A 24,694-nucleotide genomic window follows, 5' to 3' on the forward strand; every position below is an offset into this window, starting at 1 on the left:
CAAATTGGCGGCAAACAAGTTCATATGTGAACCTTTGTGATTCACATATGTATTATATGTTCATATGTGAACCCATTAATTAGTTCATATGTGAATCACAAAGGTTCATATGTGAATCACACGGGTTCACATATGGACATATAATTCATCTATAAATCACATGGGTTCACTTATGAACCGTTTGCCGCCTATTTGTAAAATTTACAAAAATACCCCCACTTTTTACCTTTACAGGGACAAGTTATACAATTTTGTTTAAGCTATAGAGACCAAATTGTAATTTACTATAATTTATATTATATATACGCATCTGCGACCAAGACGTCGGTCGTCTCCAACAATCAACATCGTCTCCGACGATCGACTGCTGAACCACCCACTTGTGAGCGTCGTGAACCACCACATACACACACACACACACACACTCTCTCTCTCTCTCTCTCTCTTTGTGTTTTCATTCTCATCGCCATCACCCATCTTCCCTTCCCTTCCATCTGTCCTAAACACAAACACAAACACACTTCGACAACAGATGAGGACACCATCTTCGACCGTGCTTTGAATCGGTGGCTTCAAACCTTTTACATCTCCCTAACCAACTCTCAAGAAAATGGTGAAAATCTATTCCACCATTGATAAAGCCGTCATAAACCAGTAAATTCGGTTCCAAAATGAAATCTAAAACAAAATCAGAGACCTACTGTTAGAAATCGATTCCAAATTGAAAATCCAAAACTTAGAATCGGAGGGACCTCTTCATCAGAAATGGAGGTTGCATCTTAAGGGGGAAGGATTTTAGAACTCTTCACTGGAGTTCCTTGTGTAGTTTCGTCTCTATGGTAGCAGCAAAAATCATCCTTGTGATAGCATTTTGGTCTTTATGATGGATTCTCACCTCCACCTATGTTACATTTTAGGGTTGATAGATAGTAAGGCTAGTCATAACAGCAAAAATCGAAAGGGGGGGGGGATGGACAAAGGTGGCTGAAGGAATTAGGATGAAGATAAAGCCTAGAGGGGTTAGGATGAAGATGCTGACCGTCGCTTGGGGGGGGGTCCACCTGCGATATATATGTATTTTATATAAAAAATAATATTAAATATTATCTAAATAAAAACAAAGCAGAAAAATACAAAGAAATAGGTAAAAGGACCAAAATGCCCTCTTACTTAACGGACTAATCTAACGAAGTTAGTAACCAGAGACGATTTTTAAAGCAAAATGTAAATAGTAGGGACAACAATTGTAATTATTGAAGTCTAGGAATCACTTTCAGAGATTATGTAAACCACATGGACGAAAATTGTAGTTTACTCATAAACAAACTATTTCCACAAACCGAAATCATTGAACCAAAGAGAAAAAATCCCTCTACTGTCAACAGATGTTCAAAACCCTAATTACGAATTTGCTCCAGCAATTCTTCAATTTGGATCGGTTTTAATGGCGAGGTTTGTAGAGAATCCGCTGAACGTTGTAGAGATTCCCGATAGTGATGATGAAGGCGGTGATCGACCAAGCGGACCTGAAGTTCAGAATAATGCAACAATCGAGTCGGATGATCGGAAATTGGAGAACCGGAGTTTTTGGAAAGCAGGGGCATTTGAAATCGGTCCAACAAAATGGAATCCTTCCCAAGGTTTAGATATGCATTCTTTGTATTATTCTCTCAGTTCCATGAGATTCCGCTTTCAGGATTCAGGAAAAGTAGCAACATCTTACACTACATGCGCACTTTTGTTGTTCCTTTCGCAAAGGTCAATACGGGAATGGAGGGAGTATCAGTAGCTAAATTGTGTGGCTTCACTTAAGCAAGTGTTAATCTGGCTCACAAACACTTCATACTTCATACTTCCACTTATCCAGAGGTTCTGTAGTGGTAGTGCTGTTGCTTCTTTTCGATATAAATTTTGAACTACCATTAGCTAAATGTTTAACGACCAAATAGGAACCTGGAAAGAATAGCATAAAATTATACGCAATGATTACAATGGAACACAAAATAGATAAAAGTGGCTTGGAATTCTATCACAAAGGAAATTGTTGCAATTTCCATGGTGTCCATCCCTCTTGGTCCCTGGCTTTAGATGTTGGACTTGGACATTACATTGTTATAGGACTAGGCATATATATATATATATATATATATATATATATATATAGGAGTAAAACAGAATTACACAACATATAGGTGATTGGAACACACATGCACACGTGTCTTGCAGAGTCACTGAATGGAGTTCTGGTTTATTTCAGGTGAACTGGAACATGCTCGTGTGCACCCAAAGTTTCTTCATTCCAATGCAACTTCTCACAAATGGGCTTTCGGAGGTATTTCCTACACTTTGATTGTCTCCCTTTTGGGGTTTAAGTAAGGAGAAGCAATAAGAAGTGCAGTCTTTTATTAAATCTTCTCATGCTTCATTATAATCCCTCAAAATCAAAATTTGAAGTACTCAAGGTGCAAATTTTACTGTATTCCTAATGTTGGAACATTAGAAAATAATCTTTGACTAGGAAACTGAGAAAGCTAGGTGATAATACTCCGGATGGAATCATAGAAGTAGAGAAGAAATTAACTTTTTGAAATATAAGCAAGGAGCAAACTGAAATTAATATAGATTAGTCATTTGATTTGGATAATCTTTCATTTCTTTCTATGATATCTTATTCCATCAACTGTTTTGAGATTGACATAAATGCTTTTCCGAGTTATCAAATTGAGAGAGTCTGAGTGGCTTGGTTAGTCAACAATGTGGTATGGACTGTATGGCGGAGTCGACATAGATGAACGGCGAGTGATTATGAGGTTACTCTATTATGTGATTCTATATTTTGTCAGGTTCGAATATTCTATTTATATGCCGAGGAATACACAAGCTGCATATATGCTAAGTTTACTATTGATCTTCTTCTAGGCATGGGGACAATATGAATTAGCCCATGATAGAGTTTATATTCAACAAGTTATTTGAAAAAAAAAGCAAACTTGTTGATCTGTGACATCAAACGTGGCATCTTGACTGTCCTCCTATCTTCCAGACTTCCATCTTATTGTTTGTTCTTTATAATTGGTCTCCATGGATATGTACTCTGTATCTGTATGCATAAGCACACTGGTGTTCTTACATCCATCTTAACTAGTCATCTCACACCAACCAGAAATCAACACACTGGCCTGAATACAGGCTACAAACAAATCTCAAACTGAAAGTGAAAAGAGAATTAGATCATATCATATAGAATCCATGAAGTCCCAATGAGCATGCAGAAATTTTGAAGACCACAGACATTTTATTGTACTTTGGCAGGTGAAAATGGGTACTTTAATGGGTCCTTCTAATTCCTCAAAGCCGAAGTTATTATACAAAAGTTCTATGTTATTGATGGTATTTTCAAGAGGTAATACTGACGATGTATACATTTTATTGCAGCTATTGCTGAGCTGTTGGATAATGCCGTTGATGAGGTGACCTTTAGTTTTATTCATCACAAGAATTTCATTAAAACATGAAATATACATATTATTGCAGTCACTGCTATGTTATATGGTCCGTACGTTGATTTTATGTAATAAAAGCATCAAACATTCACGTAGTTCTGGATTATCGTGTATCAAGTTTTTTTTTGATTGGACAGATAGCAAAAATCATGTCACTATGGCATTGGATGTGCTTGTATGTTAGTCAAGTATATGTTATCTCACCAAGTAGTAGCAACTAGGCATGCCTCGTTTGTTCTTATGTGCCTGCAAAATATAAATTGCTATGAGATGGATTGCAAGTTTATAATGCCTCAGCTTAAATTAGGTACTTGCTTGCTCTATTCATTTAGTTTTTCGACGGGTGGTTGTTGCTTGGACACGATCCCTTAGGAGGATCATATCCAAAAATATATTTCCTTTAGTATCATGCATATCATTTGATAGTTTAATCTCAACCCACTTATTTTCATACTACATCTCCATTTATCACATGTTGGAAATGGACCCGCAAAGTCAAAAACGGAGAAAGGAAGTAAATGTCCCAAAGGAATTGAGCTTGGTATATTTCTTTTACCAGCCAAGTCTTAGTTGAGGCGAGCTGAGATGAAATGTAAACTATCTAGCCTTATTTTTCGGTTTTTTCTGTGAATGACCAATTGATTACATTGAGTTCATAGAAGGTGGTTAACATATTCAATTGTCTAGGAGTTTCTCTATTAAGTTTAATTTGTAGCTCTTAAAACTGCTGCATATTTTATTCCATGAGATTATTATTTTCTTGTGCACTATTTACATGTGTTCCTTTTTTGTAAAATATGTCAGTTGGTTGCATTTCTATGCACATGTTTTTTCATATAGATGGGTTGCAAGTTTATATGCATAACTCAGCGGGTAAAATATTACATTGCTAATTGAAAATTCAGATTGTATGATGTTATTTTCATCAACCCTGTGTACCAGATCAACAATGGGGCAACTTTTGTGAAGGTTGACAGAATTTACAGCAAGAGGGACAATTCTCCTGCTTTACTTTTTCTTGGTACTGTCTTTGATGTATTTCACTTCCACATTGATGGTTATAGCGTTTCTTTAGGTAGGTATCAGTGTCCATGTTGATTAAGCAATCTGAAATGTTGTTGCAGATGATGGAGGTGGAATGGACCCAGAGGGCATTCGGAAGTGCATGAGTTTGGGATACTCAACAAAGAAGACAAATAGCACAATCGGACAATGTAACTATCAAGAACTGTTTTCGTTTAATATTTTTAGCCGTTTAGTGATGAGGATTAACTTTGCGACTTGCGAGAAAGTCTTTGTTGCATAAAAAGTAGTTGAGTTGTGTTGGATATCATGTCACAGTAGTTTGGATCTCAAACTGAAGGTATTTAGTGTAACAGGGAAAGAGCTCACTGAAGTATGAACTGTGTTTATTTATAGGTATCCTATTTACTAGCAATTATTAGGTTTAGATGTCATGAAAAACAACCTCCTTGCATATTGCAAGACTAAGACACCCTTCAGCAATCCTCTCTTCTCTCTTTCATCCTCCACGAAATTGAAGAGGATGAAGAGTAGCTGTCAAAAATCGAACGGTTTTCCATCCCATCTTCTTTATCAATGTCTTCATCCTTCTTGTCTTCTTCGTTGTCTTCCTTCTTCGTCGTCCTTGTAATTCTTCTTCTTCATCTCCTCTCTCTTGATATCTTTAAAACGACTTCGTGGATTTTTACAATTAGTACATAGGTGTATCTCTAGTAAGAAGTAGACAACTTAGAATGTTGTTAATAAAAAATAAAACGACATCTTCAAATATTAAGTACATATATTAAATATATTAAATTATTTTCAGTCTTCATTAATAACATTGAGATTCATTACTATTAGATATGTATTATGTATATTAAGGGTTGAATGCATATAAATATTTTTATTTATTACATGAACCACTATTTCTTTCCGCTATTCCAGTTTAGGATGAATGATTAGTCTTCTGTCATCCACAGTTGTAGAGAGTATGATGTCGTAAATTTTATATTCATAAGGATCTTATATCTGGAGGATGAAGAAAAAAATAACAATAGTATAGCAAGATGAAAAGAGGCGATTAACTTATTAACTGATCTCGTCTCTGTTGTGGGAAGTTTCAAAAGGAAGTTTCAGGAGGATATTAATAGGATCTTATATCCGGGCTATTATAAAAGGTACTCCAAAAGGATAGTTTCAAGCATTTGGGATTTATATCTAGATAGAGGGAGGGGTTAGGCAAGATGGGTGAAGTGGAGGGCTGCCATAGGAGCGTTGTGTGACAAGAAGGTCCGTTAAAACTGAAGGACAAATTCTACAGTGTGTCCAAGATAAACTTGGTAATTTTGTGTATTGTTTATGTAAATCACGATTACAATCAGGGATATATATAAGAGATACATTTACACTCTAGACCCTCTAATATAATTATATATATCACACTTAAATTGTCTAATATTCCCTCGCAAGCTAAGGCCGGGGAGCAACCTGTAGCTTGGACCGTAATAGGAGAAGCCGTTGTGAAGGTAGCGGCTTGGTGAACACGTCTGCAATCTGATCATCTGTTAGATATAAACTGAACTGAAAGTTTCCATTGTGCAACCATTTCTCGAACAAAGTGAAAGTCAACTTCTACATGCTTGGTACGGGCATGAAAGACAGGATTAGCTGAAAGATTCGTAGCACCAAGATTATCACACCATAAGGTAGGAACCGACTTCACAAGAACACGAAGTTCGCGTAGCAGTGTTTGGAGCCATATGAGCTCAACAACAATATCGGCTAGAGCCTTGTATTCAGACTTTGTTGATGACCGAGAGACAGCCCTTTGTTTTCGTGCAAACCATGGTACTAGGTTTGAACCAAGATAGATAGCATATCCCCTAGTAGATCGACGGTTGTCGGTGCAACCAACCCAATCAGCATCGGAGAAGCCAGTCAGGGAGTTGTAAGCAGAATCAGTGTACGCATGAAGGATTGTGCCTGAATCATGCATGATTGTAAACCATAGTCAGCAGTGCCCTGCAAGTAACAAAGAATTCTTTTGACTGTCGTCCAATGATTTTCAGTGGGGGAGTGCATAAATTGGCAGACTTTGTTGACCGCGAAAGTAATGTCCGGACGAGAAAATGTCACATACTGAAGGGCACCCACAATTTGGCGGTACTTGACCGGCTCAGCAAATGTAGCACTATCACCTAGAGCAAGATTAACATTAGTGGTCATAGGAGATGAAGTCAGTTTAGCATTAGACAGGTCTGTGCGTTGCAAGAGTTCAAGGATGTATTTCCGTTGTGATAGAATCATATCATGACCTTGACTGGTTACTTCAATACCGAGAAAATAAGACAAGCGACCCATATCCTGAACAACAAAGGATTGGCTAAGACGTATCACTTTGTCAATAGCCTCCGGGTTGTTTCTTGTCAAAAGAATGTCATCAACATAAACTAGCATGTACAAGTGGTGCCCTTGTGGGAGTAAATAAACAAGGAAGGGTCCGTTTTGGAGCCCTGAAAGCCAAGGGATGAAGGACCGTAGAAAGTCGATGAAACCACGCTCTAGGGGCCTGCTTTAATCCATATAAGGATTTGTGAAGTAGGCAAACATGATCAGGTTTGTCCAGGTCAACGAACCCTGGTGGCTGTTGCAAATAAATTGTCTCGTTGAGATTACCATGTAGGAAGGCATTTTGCACATCAAGTTGCCTTAGGGACCATTTTTGTGTTGCGGCCAGAAATAGAACAACACGTATGGTGGTCGATTTGACCACATGACTGAATGTCTCCTGATAATCAATGCCTGGTTGTTGCCGCAACCCTTTGGCTACTAGTTGTGCCTTGTAACGTTTTATAACCCCTGTTTCCCTTTTTAATTTGTATACCCACTTGCAATCAACTACGTTGGAATTTGGAACGCGTGGGACTAATGTCCAAGTACCATTCCGCATCAACACCGAATACTCATCAGCCATGGCAGTACGCCACTGAGGGTACCTGTTACCAATAGTAAAGGTGGTTGGTTCGGTGTCAATGGAAGGATGATGGGTATGGTATGAGGAGACATTGTAAGGTTTGGTTTGTTTGGGATTGGGGTGTAGGTTGGGTGGTCGAGTACGGGTGGGTTGTTTGGTGGTAGAGGAGGGGGATAAGGTAGGCTGAGGTGGTGGTTCGGTGACTTTGGAACGGTGGTGATAGGTGTGAATAAGGGGTGGTTGGGCCGTGGGGTGGTCATTAGGAGGGGTGGTGGTAGGTGTTGTTTCTTGTGGGACAAATTGCACAGTAGGTGCTGTTGAGGGTGGCGGTTCTGGTAGGAGGTTAGATTTGGGATAGGTGATGTAAGGATTTGGAGTGGTTGGAGTAGGAGTGGTTGTAGGAGATGTTTGGAAAGGAAAGGAGTGTTCATTAAATCGAAAATGAGGGGCCACGTAAAGACGATCAGACTATGGGTCGTAACACCGATAGCCATGATGAGCGGTGCTGTAACCAAGGAACACACAAGGTGTAGAGCGGAAGTCAATTTTGTGTTTATTGTACGGACAATGAGGGTAGCATTGGCATCCAAAAACCCGAAGAAAGGAAAAATCGGGTTTGTGCTTGAACACATGTTCAAAGGGTGAGGTGTTTGAGTTGGTTCTGGATGGCATTCGATTAATAAGATAGACTGCGGTGTAAAAAGCAAAATGCCAAAACCGTTGTGGAGTATGGGATTGAGCAAGTAAAGGAAGACCGGTTTCAACATGTCGATGTCGTCGTTCAACAAAGCCATTTTGTTCGCTTGTATGTGGACATGAGAGGCGATGGGTGATGCCGCGAGGAGAGAAGAATTGCGAGAGATTCCGAAACTTGCCTCCCAGTCGGTTTGGACAGATTTCAGTTTGGTTTGAAAATGCCTTTCAACTATCGCAAGGAATCGTTTAAAAGTGGCATAAACACCAGAATTTAGTTTTAATGGAAAAATCCACATAAATCTGGAGTAATGATCAACACACAACAGAAAATAATTGTGACCATCAAAAGAAGGAACAGGAGCGGGGCCCCATACATCACAGAAAACTAAATCCAAAAAAAGTAGAGACCACCATTACTTGGACCCGTGAAGAGGATAGTGTGTATGAACCTCTCCTTCACAGCAAAAAAAGTAGAGTGAAATTCAAAGTACACATGGTTATCAAGACAAATTTTTTGAATAGAAAGTAAATTTTGTTTTATGTCAGGTACGTGTAGTATGTCTTTAAAGGAAAAGGTTTTGTTTGGTGAATGAAGTTGTGAGGAACCAATGTGTAGAATGGGTAAACCCTTACCATTGCCAATGTGAAGGTTGTCCTCACCGTAATAGGCCTCAGAGTTATCGAAGCTTAGATAGGTCCGGTGCAACATGATGGCTAGAGCCAGTATCTGGAAGCCAAGCTTGTGACCGGTAATCTATAAAGTTGGCAGAAGGTGGTTGTCTCGTCCTCATAGGAGTAGGGTCGCGATTGGGGCAATGAGACGAGATATGACCAATCCCACACCTGTTGCATGTGCCAAAAACAGTGTTTTGATTAGAAGCCCGTCCACGGCCACGACCACGGTTATTCTCAGATCTGTTGGTGTAAAAGGCCTGTGTAGGCTGTGCATTAACAGGCTGAACTTGAAGACCAAGTTGTGACAGAAGCTGTTGAATAGCTTGAAGTTGATCCGGTTGAGGAGTAGACGAGGTGGCACCAGGAACCGCTGAGTTGCGGTTGTTCATGACAGTCGTGAATGCTTGAGGTGGAGAGATGTCAGTTCTAGATTTCTTGATCACGTAGTCATGGTCTGATAGCAGGCCATGAAGTTCTGCAAAGGCAGTTGAGAATTGGCGACCAAGGAGTGTTGACTTCAGCCTGTTGTATTCTTCTCTAAGACCCGAGATAACCAACATCACCAAATCTTTTTCTTTCATTTTTTCGCTTATATTGGTGAGAGCATCAACATATTCCTCAACATATTCCTGAGCCCTCGTTAGGTATGCGGAGGAGGTTTCAGCAAGCTTCATCTGTAGTTTAAGAAGCTGAGTTTTTAGGGTGTTCCTTAAATGATGTGTGGGGAGCATAAGCACGTTCAATGGGAGGCAAGTCCTTGAACGTGTTGGAATGATGCCTTAGAGATTGTAGAGATAATCAACATCCTTACGTGTGCATCATTGGAAACCCATGCTACGTAGTTGGGATTCGATTGTTGTGGCGGCACTGTGGTGCCATCGGCATCTTTTCCAGATGATGATGATGAGATAGTCATTGGTGGATAGGGAATGGTGCCATCAACATAGCCGAACAGGTTGTTTATAACAAGGAACGGTTGAACCATTGCCTTCCAATAACCATAGTTGTTTGGTGATAAAGTGAATCCAAACTTGTGGGAGTTATGGGTGGTTTTCTCAGTTGGAGTGAAAGTTGCAACAGTTGCATTGGACAAAAGGTGCGGCAGCCGTAGGGTAGAAGACGGGTGTGGTAGTTTTAGGGTTGCCTTGTGATGGCGGAGGGTGGTCGGCAGAAGGTGCGGCAGCCGTTGGGTAGAAGACGGGTGTGGTAGCTTTAGGGTTGCCTTGTGATGGCAGAGGGTGGTCGGCAGAAGGTGTGGCAACCATAAGGTAGAAGACGGGTGCGATAGCTTCAGGGTTGCCTTGTGATGGCAGAGGGTGGTCGGCAACTGTAGGGTGTCTAGGGCCGACTCTGATACCAAGATAAACTTGGTAATATTGTGTATTGTATATGTAAATCACGATTACAATCAGGGATGTTTATAAGAGATACATTTACACTCTAGACCCTCTAATATAATTATATATATATATATATCACACTTAAATTGTCTAATAGTCCATAGACCAACTATGTTGTATGGGTCAGAGTGTTGGCCAATAAAGAAAACTCGTGAGAGAAAAATGGAAGTGATAGAAATGAGGATACTGAGATGGACCTGTGGTCGGGCTAATGTGGATAGGATACCGAACGAGGTATTTCGAGCATAGCTGGGAGTTGCACCTATCTTGGATAAATTGAGAGATGAAATACTGTGGTGGTTTGGACATGTTTACACGAGACTTGTAGATGGCACTAGTGAGGAGGGTGGATGATGTCACGATCAGAAACCGGGGGGGGGGGGGGGTTGAGGTGAGAGGGTGGATAGTGTCACTGTTGAAGGGGGGAATTGAATCCCGTTGGGTTGAGTAACAAAGTTATAGGCTCTTCATAAGAATTTCCCTTTGAATTCATGACAGAGGAGGCGAGGCAGGCCGAGGAAGACATGGGGGCGTTGGATTAGGGTAGTTGATTGCGTGTAAGGCTCGTAGGGTGGTTGGGGGGAGGGGGTCAGAAGGGTTGGTTGGGGGGAGGGGGTCAGAATCGACAAATAGGTTTGCAGTACCGTAGGGTAGATATAAGGGGATTCTTTGGAGTGTTTGATGTGCTTTTTATCTAGGTATTACTGGTGTAGCTGTCTCTATTGTTCTTATTCTCATCTCCTTTTTCTCTTTTGTTTTTATTTCCTCTCATCTTGATTGTTCTTTTCTTTCTTTTCTAGAGAGATGCCTTAATTTGTTTGGATATTATCATCAAGTCGTCATTCCATGCCTTTTTCTTTAGCTGTCAAAAGACTTGTAAAGAGGACTTCTTTGTCCACTGTGGGCCTGATTTTGAATGCTTTGGGACATCGACTGTTCTTCATCATGCTTGTTCCATTTTCTGTTCAATTCTTTTGGTTGTGGCGACTTCTCTTTCATCTAGTTCTGTTGCTCTCAGTTATCTGGTGGCTTAGCATGGGTGACACCAATTGTTTTTGCATCCAGTTGTTCGCCTTATGCAGCACTTCTCTTTCGACTGTACAATTGGGTTGTAGTTGTGAAGTAGTCTTCACCTCGACGTTTTCTTAAGCCATCATCAAGGGTGTGTTTGGTGTTTCTTTGACCTTGTGATTGTATTTTGCTTGCGGGGCTGTTGCTTTCCAAATTTGCATTTATTGGGTTATGCTTCTACCTGAAGAGTAACACAACCTCCATTTCTAACGTCCAAAGTGCTGGAAGAAACAATGAAGCCACAAGACTAATAAAAAAAGGAAGTGATCGTGGATGATTTCGCGATTCGGATTTTTTTTTTTTGATAAAACACAAAAAATAAAATACGAAAATACCTGATAACCAGTGTTGAACAATAGCCATTCAACTGTCAGATGTGATGGAATTTGAATGATGAGTATCAAGTGTCAATGGTGAAGGCTTTAAGCAACAAAATGTTATAGTTGTACTAACTCTAAAATGTGTATGAGGTAATAAGGGCCTGTTTGTTAGCATCTTAATGAGCTTAATGGGACTCGCAGCTTATTCGGTTAGCTATACATGACTGTTTGGTAGTTGCTTAATGATATAGAAAGTGGCTTATTCAGTAAGCTTTTAGGGGGGGCTTTATGCAGAAAGCGAAGTTTTTTTTTCCAAACTTGTCCTTCGTAATTAAAAAACACGCTCCTTCCATCTATGAAAAAACCATCCCAAACAAAAACCTTCTCAATCTACACAACCATATTAATCCACAAACAACTTTGTCCATAGAGGACTTAATGGAAAACCAACCAAACAGCCCCTAAGTACCGTGTCAGGGTTCATGATCATCCACCAGCCTAGTCCAAGAATTTATTGACTTTAGTCAACAAAACCTCGTTTTGCATCTACAAGCTTCACTTTAATAAAGTTTCTGTTTGCTGTATAAAGTTGCTGAGTTTGAATTTAATGTACATGTATCTTGACAACTGAAGGAAATTTATTTTTTCAGATGGCAATGGGTTCAAGACAAGCACTATGCGGTTAGGAGCTGATGTGATTGTTTTCAGTTGTGCATCTAGGAATGGGTACTCTTTCCACCCCATCCTCTCTCTACCAGGTTTTTTCATCTGGGATTATTTGGTTATCCATGAATTGGTTTCAGATTCTATATTCAAGTGTTTTTTTAATTGCTTTGGCTTAGTGGTATTGTAGCCTTTAACCTCCTAGGAGGTCAGGGGTTCAAACCTCACCAAAGGTGAGGAGGGCATGTGAGTTTATTTGTTGCCTTTGCCATATATAATTATTATCTACTTTAAGAAAATTACATTCAACCTGAGGAGAGCATGAACTAGTTACAATTTTTAATTAGTGGTATACCTTTGCATTAGCTTTGTAGAAGTAATAGTAAATGATATTTTGATTGTATATATATTAAATTTTAAATGTTTTTTCTCTAATGATGTATTTTTAAAAATGGCATGTTGAATTTTATGTATAATTCGTAATACAAACTTATTACTTTACTCATTGTATTTTAATTTGAACTTATTTATTGTTACAAGTTTGTTATATTTAACTTAACATAAAAACTTTTTATTTACCTGTGCGTTATGCGATAAATGATATGTTTATTGTATATATTGAATTAAAATAATTTTTCTCTAATGATTTATTTGAAAAAATAGCATCTTGATTGTACATGTAATTCTCATAATATAAGCTTATCAGTTACTTATTGTATCTAATTTAAACGTATATGTCGATATGGGTTTGCTACAATTGAACTTAATTTTTTCTAAAACTACTATTTGTTACTGTATATTGTAGCCGAGAAACCCAAAGTGTTGGTCTTTTATCCTATACGTTTCTACGCAGAACCGGACAGGATGACGTGATTGTCCCAATGGTAGACGTTTGGACTCTTTATATTCCTTTTAGATTGATCTTTGTTTCTTTTGTTCTTTTATTCTTATGAAGAATCTGGTTGCAGATTGATTTTGATGTCTCGAAGCATTGGGCAGAACCTATAGTATATAGCTCTCTTGATGATTGGTCTGCTAACTTGAAGACAATTCTTGAATGGTCTCCGTTCGCTTCGAAAGAGGACCTGCTGCAACAGGTTATTTATGTTCTATGATGCATTTATTTGATAACCTTTGACTGTAACAATGTGTTTCTACGTTGAAACACTTCCACAGCTGCATTTTCTTTCATCTTACGGTCAGGTCTGTATTCAACATAGCAACAGTGTAGTATAAGGTTTGCTTTCTGCCAAATAAGCTTGATAGGTTGTATCCACATTCGTTCTACATATGCTTGTTAAGGTCATTCTATAAGTTCCCTTTCTTTTTCCATTTAAGCATTCTTTATCTTCTTTAAAAGTTAAAATATTCACAAAATTGTTTGCTGATGCTATGAAAACTGTAACATTGCAATTTCATAGTTATTTATCTATTCACCATGCAATTGTAAATAAGTTGCTCGATCTTTCTTTGTTGCAATTTTCATATTGGGTAAGCGTTTCTATAAGCATGCCAGTGTGGACTTCTTGTTGTCTTGGTTCCTCATATCATCTTTCCTTACGACATTTACCTTTCCCAGTTTGAAGATATTGGGTCGCATGGGACAAAGATAATCATATACAACTTATGGCTCAATGATGAAGGCATCTATGAATTGAACTGTGACGAAGATGATGAGGTATGCTGAGGTATATTACAATGATGTACTCCCTCCCGAAATAAATGGATGAATTCCTTTTTGGCTTGCCCGATGAATGTACCATTTCCCTTTTTCGCGAAGTTTTAACAAAAAGCCTTTTTTGCCCGTTGGTAATCATCATAACATATAGATATAATTTAGGTCATTGAAGTTTTTCTATTTTTTCATCGTGATATAAAGGTTCTTTTAGATGTTTATTTGACAATCAGAATATTCTCATTGAAATACGCTTAAGTGAATGTTTCATTTACTTTAAATGGCGGGAGAATTACAATTTTGAAAATCATTTTGCATAATAACATGTTCAAGTGAATACTATCCACTACAAAAGGAAACAAAGAAATGCTTTGGGAGAATCCACCTGCCTCTTTATTTGTCGTTAGGGGAAGTACTTAGAAGGTCTGAAGTTCAAGCCATCTGTGTGATAAATGAACATGCCATTTCACTATTTCAAAGTACACTCTTCTATTGCCACAAGTCCAACTGTGCTTAAAGTTTTATGGCTTGTATGAAGTGTTATGTAGGCTGACCCCATATTGCCTTTCATGAGTAGCCTCGTGTATGATTACTAAACCATCATTTGCAGACCGTGGCTTTCATTTTCATGATAATAATATTTTTTATACAAGTACTAAATTTTCTATTTGCCTGCTGATATAGGATATAAAACTAAGGGATGAAGCTTCTCGTTTGTCCAAAGTGAGCAAGAAAGCGGCTGAAACACAAGCACATATTTCTTACCGCATTCTTCATTCATTAAGGGTGATTATTTGAATCATAAACATTTTATTTGGTGCATTTTATTTTTTTTAATTTGGCATCATCATGATGTAGCGTGCTGCTTTTGACAGGCATATGCTTCTATATTGTACCTCAGAAAGTTTAAGAACTTCAAAATTTTCCTGAGGGGGAAACTTGTTGAACAGTACAGTATAGCCGAAGATTTGAACTATCGGGAAGTAGTTACCTACCGGCCACAAGTGTCTTCAATGAAAGAGGTAAAATTGCAGTATATGATATGTTGCCATGTCTAGCCCTTTTGGTATGTTGTGTCTCTGTTTTAGACACCCTGTTACACAGTTGGTTGGAAACTAGAGAATTATAATTGCTTTTTTTTTTTTATGGTTTTTAGTAATCAAATTAGCATCTTTTATCCTTCCAAACAGAACATACCTGAAGATCAAACAATTGAATATATATATTTTCCTAGTGCAGGAAAATAAGAAAAACTGTGGCATTATCAGCTGTTAATTGGTTATATGCATCACAGCATCAGAAACTACTGCTAAGTAGTTCCTTTTTAAGTATATAATATTTATATATAGCAAATGCTCACACACACTCCTCACCTTTGGTGAGGTTTGAATCCTTGACCTTCTGTGAGGCTGAGCACTACCTGTAATCTGGGTACCGCTGGGCCAATTACCCTTTTGGTTGTTAAGTGGTTCTTGCCTCGTAACCTCTTCAAAATAGAATGGCTCCTTGCGAGAGATGAGCACTAGTAACACTAGACTCGAGATCGCACCAATGTTTAAGAACTGATCTTCATGATACACCAATAATATTTAAGTTTCTTATTTCTTAGTCATTGTCAATGGAGACAGTGACTGTGGTTTGAAGGGAATTCATTGCAGCGGATACGACAGCAGGGTTCAAGAAACAGCTGTGTATGACTGATTATTTTCTTTTCTGAACTCCACTTTTGAGCATTCCTGGGTTAACTATATTTACCAAGCTCAAGAAGCCCATTTCTAATCCTTGAAGCAGTGGCATCTAACAGTTGTCTAATTCTTTTTTGGTGTTCCCTGTGGTGTAAGATGTATAAAACATATTTGCATGTTTACTATCATACAGTATATTGGTGCACTGTAGCACGGACTGCTTAAGAAGTATATACTTGCTCCCAATCTATCAGATGTAACTCCAAAGATTGGGCTTCCTTTTAGATTGAACTCTCCGTGGCTAGTTCTTTAAAAGTTTCAGAAATAATTTCCATTATTTTTATGATCAATGTAATTTTGCAAATACTGAATTCCATTTTCGAAAAGATCTTGGAAATAATTTCATGTTATCATCATGAGATTATTTATTTTCTCCAATTGTAAAAGAACACCAATATATTCTCTCCGTCGTACAAAAGATTTAATTTCCTTTTGGGTTAGGTGCAATGGTCCTTTTCTTTGAGAAATTTTAGAATTTAAAGTGACTTATTTTCCCTCGCACACCACCCATACACATTTACCATGATGCCCATGGGTCAAGCACGATCTCTTCAACTGAAAATTTGAAAAGTAAAGTCTTGATTCATGTGATTTCATGTCCTTGTTTGTTAAGGGAATCCTGGGACTCCCAGAAACATTTCTTAATGTTTGTTTAAACCATTTTTTGCATCTACGGTGGGAGTATTTATTTCCTCCTTAGAGATTTGCCTTATTTTTTGGCTCTCTTTGTCAAATCTTGCTGTTGAAGCCTATATATACAAGTATCTGTCTGGACTCTGGATATGACTTTACTTGTAGGACCTTAAACGGTATCTTTATTTTATGGATATTTACTTTACCTGATTCCTGTCGTGTTAAGACTTGATAACGTTGACGTTTTTGGTGAAGTCTGTGGATGCTATGAATTAGTTCTGTACTTAAAACAGTGGAGCACTCAGAATATTGTGGGTTTTAGCCTTCTAGTTAGTGCATGCCTGGTCTCACCGGTTACAAACCTTCTATCTCAAACTTGCAATCTAGTGGACTAGTGGTCACAAAGAAAGAACCCAGCGGGAAATTATGAAGAGGTGCAGTGACAAGCACTTTAGTTATCAATTAAAAAGTTCAGATATGTTTTGCGTTTAAGCCTATTATAACCATGGTAACAATATGTGTTGCTTGCTATCTGGATCTATTTTTTGTTTTTGGCACGTAACTTAAATTAGTTGAATGAAGGCAAGATAAATGCAGTGATCATTGCATGTTTTTTTTTTTCAATTATTTCCCTCTGCAAACAGATTTATCAATTATATATTTGTATTCTCGCAATCATATCAATTATATCATGGACCTCCAATTGTCATCAATATTACAAATTAATTTCAAAGTTGAGAGTTTAATGAACCAATAAATGAAAATTAGGTTATTGCTTGCAAGTAAAGCATAGACCATCAATTGTTAAGCATTCAGAGTTGTGATGTCAACCCTCAATTATGCTAAAAAGAAGTGCTTGGTATGATTGTGAGAAGGTAGGTATGAGATTGAAAAATAATTTTGCTGAGGCAAATTGTAAATACCATGAAAATTTACTAATCATTTTTTGTCTATTTTACCTTAATTTAAGTTGATTGAAATTTACAAAAGCATAAAGGTCCAATTTTTTTAGATCATATATTTTATTCTGAGTTAAAGCTCTAATTCATGGTTCTCTGAGGTTCATATCATGCATCAATCTGATTTAGGCTTCTGTGGAGACAACCCTTGGATTTATCAAAGAAGCACCAGCTATTGGAATTAATGGATTCAACGTTTACCATAAAAATCGCCTTATCAGAGTATGTGTTTTTCAAAGTTGGGACTTCAATTTATTTTGGGGTGCTTTATACACTACAAGTCCAAGTCTGGTAAGATTTTCAATGTCAAATGTTTCAGCCCTTCTGGAAAGTAACTTCTGATGGACATTCTAAAGGATATGGCATCGTTGGTAAGTATATATTCTTCACGAGTTTGAATGTGAAACACGTTCTATAACCTACATCTACTGACTGTATTATTGCAGGAGTTCTTGAAGCAAATTTCATAGAACCAGCACATGACAAGCAGGATTTTGAAAGATCGTCTTTGTTCTCTAGGCTGGAAATGAAGCTAAGACAAATGCAAATGGACTACTGGTTCGTTTTTTGTAAACACTGTCTCAGTTTTGAAGTTACATACTCCCAACACAGTTGTTTAGGCTGCGTCAACAGGGGTACGATATAAACTGGTTGACTTGAGCTGACCTGAAGATTCCTGTTGCTGAGTTTGATGTTTATACGAGCTTCATATGATTAGCATTTAGCTCTTTTATTGTCGGATGATTACATTTGGTTTAGATGTGAATGGGATGATTCATTTGGATAGACAGGAAATCTGGATGGACCAACTGACATTACTAACAGTAAGAAATCTAGTGGTAGTGGATCTGATGGAGCTTGTGACTGCTGTGTAAAATTGATTACAGACAGGTGATTTATGTACAATGGCCATCAGACATAGGGACTTTCCAGACAATTGACTCCCAAGGTTTGTTTAGGTGAATGCAGATAAGACCAATAAAAAATAATAGGGATATACTACATGTGCTTGGTTCATAGCAAGTAGCAACCTAGCAGCTATTGCATTTGTTTCTGAAGACAACCATCTTTTTGAGAATAGAAGAATAATATTGTGAAATACTGACTACTAGAAGCGAACTTTAGGTGTAAGAGAGAGATGGCTAACTTGTCTTAAGATATGTATTTTCCATGTACGGCATTGGCCTTTTAAACTGTTCATTCATGCACCATGCAAGGAAGTGAGGAATCCTGTAAGGCATGTTGTTCTTTTTCATCATCTCTTTTTAGTATTGTCATTTACACTTTTTGACACCGGCATCACTCTATACACAGTTCACTCTATTGTAGCCTTATGCTGTGAGCAAAGAGATATACGACATAATTGTACAGAAAGGACAAACAGGAATTTCGTTCATGGTTGGATTTGGGAGTTGGGACAGGTACTGGAGTCTTTCTATGCTTGGTGTAGCTTGGAAGCTGTGCTGTAAAATATTAGGAGAAAATTGGTCATCAAGTTTGGGACAGAATGAGCCTTTCTTAGCTAAACTTATGTGCTGGTATAATCAAACTATTGTAACAGTGTTGGTTGAGCCAAATACTGCTTGTCAAAGGATTTTTCACACTTTCCAATTCACACCAATTAGTATCAATCATGTGTCTTTGAGCGGTTAAGGTAACAGTGACCAATAGAGTACATGTATCGTGAAATGGAAATACACGGATAGAGAAAGTGTATTTTTTATTAGGTTAACAAGAAAACCCCACTATGTATTTTCAGTAATATTAAGTTATCTTCTATTTACTACATATGTGGGATAATTGTAAACACTTATGTGGAATAGGCATTCACCGTCCCAGTTTGAATACACATTACAAAATTCTGAAACACCGAACTACTTAACCCCTTGGTGAGTATGTCAGCAAGTTGGCCATGTTTAGAGACATAAGGTTTACAGACAATGCTGTCAACTTTTGTATTGATAAAGAGTGTGTCAATCTTATTTTGCTCCGTTCGATCATGTTGCATTGGGTTGTGAGCTATGTGTATTGCAACCTTGTTATCACAATAGACTTTTATAGGGCCATTCTGCTTAATCTTTAAATCTTCTAGACCCATCTTCAACCATAGTAGTTTACACACCTTGACCCATTGCTATGGACTTTGCCTCAAAACTCGAATGTGTTACCACATTCTTTTTCTTACTCCTTCGTTACATCAAATTTCCACCAAGTTACAATAACCAAAGAATGATCTTCTGTCAGTAATTGACTCACCATAATCGGTATCTGTATATTCTTCTAGAGCCAACCCTCCATTTTTTTTTGAAAAGGATGCCTCTACGGCTCTACCAGGTGTCCCTTTGATAGAGAGAGAGAGGGAGGGGAGGGTATTTTCTTATTACTATAACAGGGAAAATCTCGCTATATATACACACAAACAATAGTGCTAGTTTGTGTTCTATCTACTACACATGGATATATTCTAAATACATTTTTCCACAATATATAATGTAATGACCACCGTAGTCATCTTACTAATTGTAACTTTCTTCCAGAAGTTGATTGTTTTGGCATTTTCTGCTTTATATTGAGATTAGTAATTTGTTATCAACAATACAGGAGACACCACTGTCACTTAATTGGGCACAAGCCGGATCCAGGTCTACTGCGCAAAATGCAGAAGGTGTCTGCTATGCCACTTCATGCCCAAGGTGAAAGGGTTAATCAAACCGGTGCTGGTCTTGCTGCTAACCCAAGGCTGGATTTTAGTGGTTCACAGATGGGGAGCCATGGCAGAACCATTTACAACAATGACACACCCATCCTTCAGGCTCCTCCTGGATTTGAAACCGTGAGTCTTGCTTGCCCGTTTCTTCATTATATGTAGAATTGATTCAGTTATTGTTTCATGCAAAGATCAGGCTTTCTCTTATATATATCTTCCATTGTTATGTTATGTAAACCTGTTCTAATGATACTGTTATGCTTCGACCCTAGGCCCAATCCCATTAGGGTTATTAGGGCTGTTAATAAATAGGGATAGAGGGGAGAGTAGGGTATCCAGAAAATATTGAGTCTGTCCTTGGGAGAGTCTAGCCTCTCGAATAGCTAGTCATCTATCTTTTCTTGTTAATCAAGCATCCAACTACCGTTCTTCTACATTGCTTTTATTTTAATTGTTTTAGTAGATCTGGTTCTTATCAGATACCCATCATTTTTGAGTGAGTATTACACCAAGAATTGACAAGCCTTTAGTTGTACGTGTTGTACGTTTTCTATTTCTTACATGACTTTGATGAAAGAAAGCATTCCAAGAACAGGAGTAAGAGCAAGGGCCTTTCTTGTCATTGTAGTAGGCTTGTTTGTTGTGCGATGAGACAGTTATCTCTGCCTTAGTTATCTGTTTTCTTCATCTCTCCTTGCTTATATCCTTCAATAAAACTTAGGCAACTAAACTAATTATTTATGACCTGCTTTTTTTATCTCAAAAATTAGGCGTCTAAGCTGATTATTCATGAACTGGTTTTGTGGTGAACGTCCCCTTATGAAAAATCATTGTGCTCAGGGCTGTAGTTTTTGTCTGTAAACCAGTCAGACTTCTTTTATATGGTGGAAGTTGGATCAATGGCACTGTTGGATACTGAGAACTAAAATTTGTTTATCTTCTCATTTTTCTGTGGGTAACAAATTCTGTAATAGAGATTGATGGTATTATGTCACTGATCACAGGGTTTTGATCAAGATGTAGCATATGGAGATGGTTCAAGGGACATAGATCAAGTATGTGATGAGAATATCCAACTTTTTATGAGGTAAAAGTTAGCTTTTTGCAGCTTGCATATTCTTCACAGGCTGGTTTTGTTCAAGTAGCTTCTGGATATGGCATCCGCTATGACTTCTGCACCTCTGCCCCATGGGAAGGTTTTAATTCAAAAAACTAGAAATAAGGACGGCATCTTATGTACAAAATATGGCCTACACTTCTAGACTTTGAGGCAATAAATTTAGAGGAAAGTTTACATTCCTGTGAATGAGGTACAACTCATTAGAGGATCGTTGCTATGGATTCATCGAATACTGCTCTGGAGAATATGATTTAGAGGGTACAGAAAATAATGGAACAGTGAAATGTGAGGAAAAGATTTGTATAATCTCCAAGTCTCGATCTAAAAGATTTTATACTGAAACAAGGGTTGTCCACATTAAATTAGACGGGTGGTAACAAATACAAGTAAGCCGCTTTATTTCAAATGTAGATTCTTTAGCTTTTACTCTTGTTTTTGTTGGTATATTGATGGTTTCGGTGAATCCTGAAAAGGGTGTTGGCGTTTCTTGCTTTTTGAGCAAAAGGGCGATTTTGTAAATAACACTAGTTTTTATCTCAAACTAGAAACAAAGCAAGGTCCATGAATTTACATATTACGAATGGTAATTCTGGCATAAGAGCGAAAGCGAGTACTCTTTTAGGCAACTTTAAAGATGACGCTTTTTTTTGTCCACTATGCTGATTCCAACAGAAGGGATGACATAGTCCATATCCCATAAGCATGTTACACCAGGTCTCAATTAATACCATATTCCATCATTTGGTCTCTATCTGAAACAGGGAGGGTATCAGAGGCCTTTGTTAGACGGAAGGTTTGTGTGTGTCGTCTTTCTTCGTATATCTTTTCTTTTTCTTCTTCCTTCATTTTTATGCTGCTTAATATATGCTTTTTCTTTTCGCTCACCCTTTTGCACAAACTGGGAATCTTCAGAGACAGCTGCTCTACCTTTTGGAGTAGAGGTCGGTACCGTGTAGATTCACCCCTCCTAGACCCTGCTTTCAAGCAGGATTTACCGGGTGAATTTGGTTTCTCTGATACCATTTTACTGCGTGACCTTTTTTTTTCTTCGTACTTTGTTTGATTACGCTTTTACCCTTGCGATTCTTCGTTGCAGGTGTGAGGAGTACATGCAAAAGGAGAATGAATTAAAAACTACGGTAAGTCAACAGTATATAATATTTACATACGGCAAATGATCACGCCTCTCATCTTTGGTAACTGGGATACCGCTGACCCAATGACCCTTTGGTTTGGCATCAGTTTGCTCTGAATGGTAATTTGAACTCTTTACATGGTTTGCGTATTGATTGTTGAACGAAAACAGGTGGAGGATTTGGAGAAACAGGTGATGGAAACCAAAAGGAAATGTGCAGAAATCTCTTCCCGCCTCGAGCTTCTGAGAAGGCAGAAAGCTGTAAGATGAGAAATGTAACATATCTCATCCACCCGAGCTTACGTAAGAACCAGTGGACGGCAGCTAGGTGTTTTTTGGTCTTTTGTATATTGGTTAGTTCACTTATGTGCCATCAAATATCCAAGAAAAGGTTAAGCGTTAGCAAGTAGCAAGCGAGCGTAAGCGACTCTTGGTATCAACTCTTTCATTGATGTTTCCGGTGTTTTAGTAGTCGTTTGTTGAGTCACAAAACGTTCAAAAGTTTTTATAAAATTCCAAAAACTATCACACTAAATATAATTAGTACTTCCTTTGTCCCAAAATACTGTTAACTAAATTTTCAAATCTTACCGAAGAGGTAAGATTGTTATTTTGATAACTAAATTATTTATAACTAACACTCTGTACTTTTGTGTACACTTACGGGCCGTTTATCAAACATTTACCTGGTAAGTATATACCGGTAAAATTTAACACTATTATTTACTCATCGGGTATAATTTTAGTCCATCAAAATGACATCGTATGTAATAATTTACTTGGTAAGCGCTTATCGTGGTAAGAGTCGTCGCCCTCACTTACCAAGTAAGACTCTTGCTCCTTGTTTCGCTCTTACCGGGTAAGATTCTTGGTTCTTATCATATTTATCCGGTAAGGTAATGTGACTTAATAAACACTTATCCGGATAAATGTTTAGTAAACAACCTAGTGACAGATGAAGTAATATAGATCATGAAATTGTGCAAATATGATTGTTTCATTTACTTGATTCGTTTAAAACCAAATGCAACATCTTACTTTTTTAGGGTGTTAATTTCTTTGCCCCATAATAAGTGTATTATAATATTCTTCAGTTAGTCAAATGCTAATTTTAATTTTAGGCTATATTTGGTAAACTAGTCGATTAAGTTAACTGATTGTTGATAAGCTCTTTTTAACCAATAAGCTAGTTGATAGTTGATAAGTTAATTGATAAATAATTATTATTTAATAAAAACTAGTTTATAAACATGTAAAATGATCAAAATAGGCATCTTAAAACAATAGTCAATTACAAATATTTCATAATATAATTAAGATAAATTTCTAACAATATAATAAAAATAAAAATATAATAATGTAATATATTAATTAATCCAAATAAAATAATAACAAAAATTTAAATAATTATGTTAACTAAAAGAATTTAAAATTGATTATTACATGTATATTATAAATTTTGAATTTGTTAAAATAAATGTTAGAATAAATCTAACTTAATAACCATTACATATAGTATGAATAAAAATAAAATTGATCAATCTTACATATTCTAATTAATTAATATTTTTTTATAAATATAATTAATAATTAATATTTACTAATATAATAATAGTTTATTAATAGTTAATATTTATTAATAACGGATACAAATATAATTAATAATTAATATTAATCAAAGTCAAAATAAGAGAAAATGTCAAAATATTCTTCATAAGCTACTCCAATTACCTTATCAATAAGCTAACTTATAAGTTAGCTTATATATATCCAAATAGTTACTCAAAAAATAAGCTAGCTTATAAGTCTTACGGGCTGTTTACCAAACGCTTACTCGGGTAAGCATTTACTATGTCACAATACCTTATTGGATGACTATGACAAGGAACAATAATCTTACTGGTAAGAACAAAAGCAAGGACTGAGAGTCTTACCTGGTAAGTGAAGGTGATGACTTTTACTCGGTTAGTGCTTATCGGGAAGATTTTTACATACAATGTCTTTTGACGAACTAAAAGTCTTGTTAGGTAAGATAAGTGATAGTGTTGAATTTTTTCAACAAATGCTTACCAAATAAGTGTTTAAGTAAACGATCCCTTAGTTAACTTATTCATCTTATCAACTCTTAAATATTTCCAAACACTTATTTGATAAATGTTTAATAAATAGTCTGTAAAAATAGGTTTTAAAATTTAGTTATCTATTTCTGATATTAAACATTTATTTGTAAAAAAAATATATATTTTGAAATAAAGAAAGTATATTAAAAGATATTTGAAGAACATAAAATATTTTAAATTAAATATTATATTTATTAGTAGACAGATCACAGAAGTATGAGTTGGCAAAAATTGGGCCTAAGTGGGCCGGTCCTTTCTGAGCCAGCCTGGTCCCTCTTTCTGCCGGTCCTTTC

General features: G+C 37.1%; 1 protein-coding gene across 2 annotated transcripts; it reads left to right on the forward strand.

Annotated features, from left to right (window-relative positions):
• Positions 1-1,353: 1,353 nt before the first annotated feature.
• Positions 1,354-22,832, forward strand: LOC112515120 (protein MICRORCHIDIA 2-like). Of its 2 annotated transcripts, none has more exons than XM_025121787.1 (18): positions 1,354-1,640; positions 2,258-2,332; positions 3,436-3,470; positions 4,446-4,524; positions 4,628-4,717; positions 12,295-12,370; positions 13,113-13,191; positions 13,276-13,404; positions 13,887-13,985; positions 14,667-14,768; positions 14,858-15,004; positions 17,449-17,541; positions 17,639-17,690; positions 17,766-17,877; positions 19,921-20,152; positions 21,031-21,113; positions 22,243-22,285; positions 22,453-22,832. In XM_025121787.1, the coding sequence occupies exons 1-18, from the start codon at positions 1,445-1,447 to the stop codon at positions 22,549-22,551; spliced, it is 1,821 nt and encodes a 606-aa protein (XP_024977555.1). In that variant the 5' UTR covers positions 1,354-1,444; the 3' UTR covers positions 22,552-22,832. The 2 variants fall into 2 exon arrangements, with proteins under 2 accessions (XP_024977555.1, XP_024977556.1); XM_025121788.1 differs by having other exon boundaries at positions 13,161-13,191.
• Positions 22,833-24,694: the final 1,862 nt, after the last annotated feature.

This window comes from Cynara cardunculus (assembly GCF_001531365.2).
Source record: "Cynara cardunculus var. scolymus isolate 2C chromosome LG 7, CcrdV1, whole genome shotgun sequence".
NCBI lineage: Eukaryota > Viridiplantae > Streptophyta > Magnoliopsida > Asterales > Asteraceae > Cynara > Cynara cardunculus.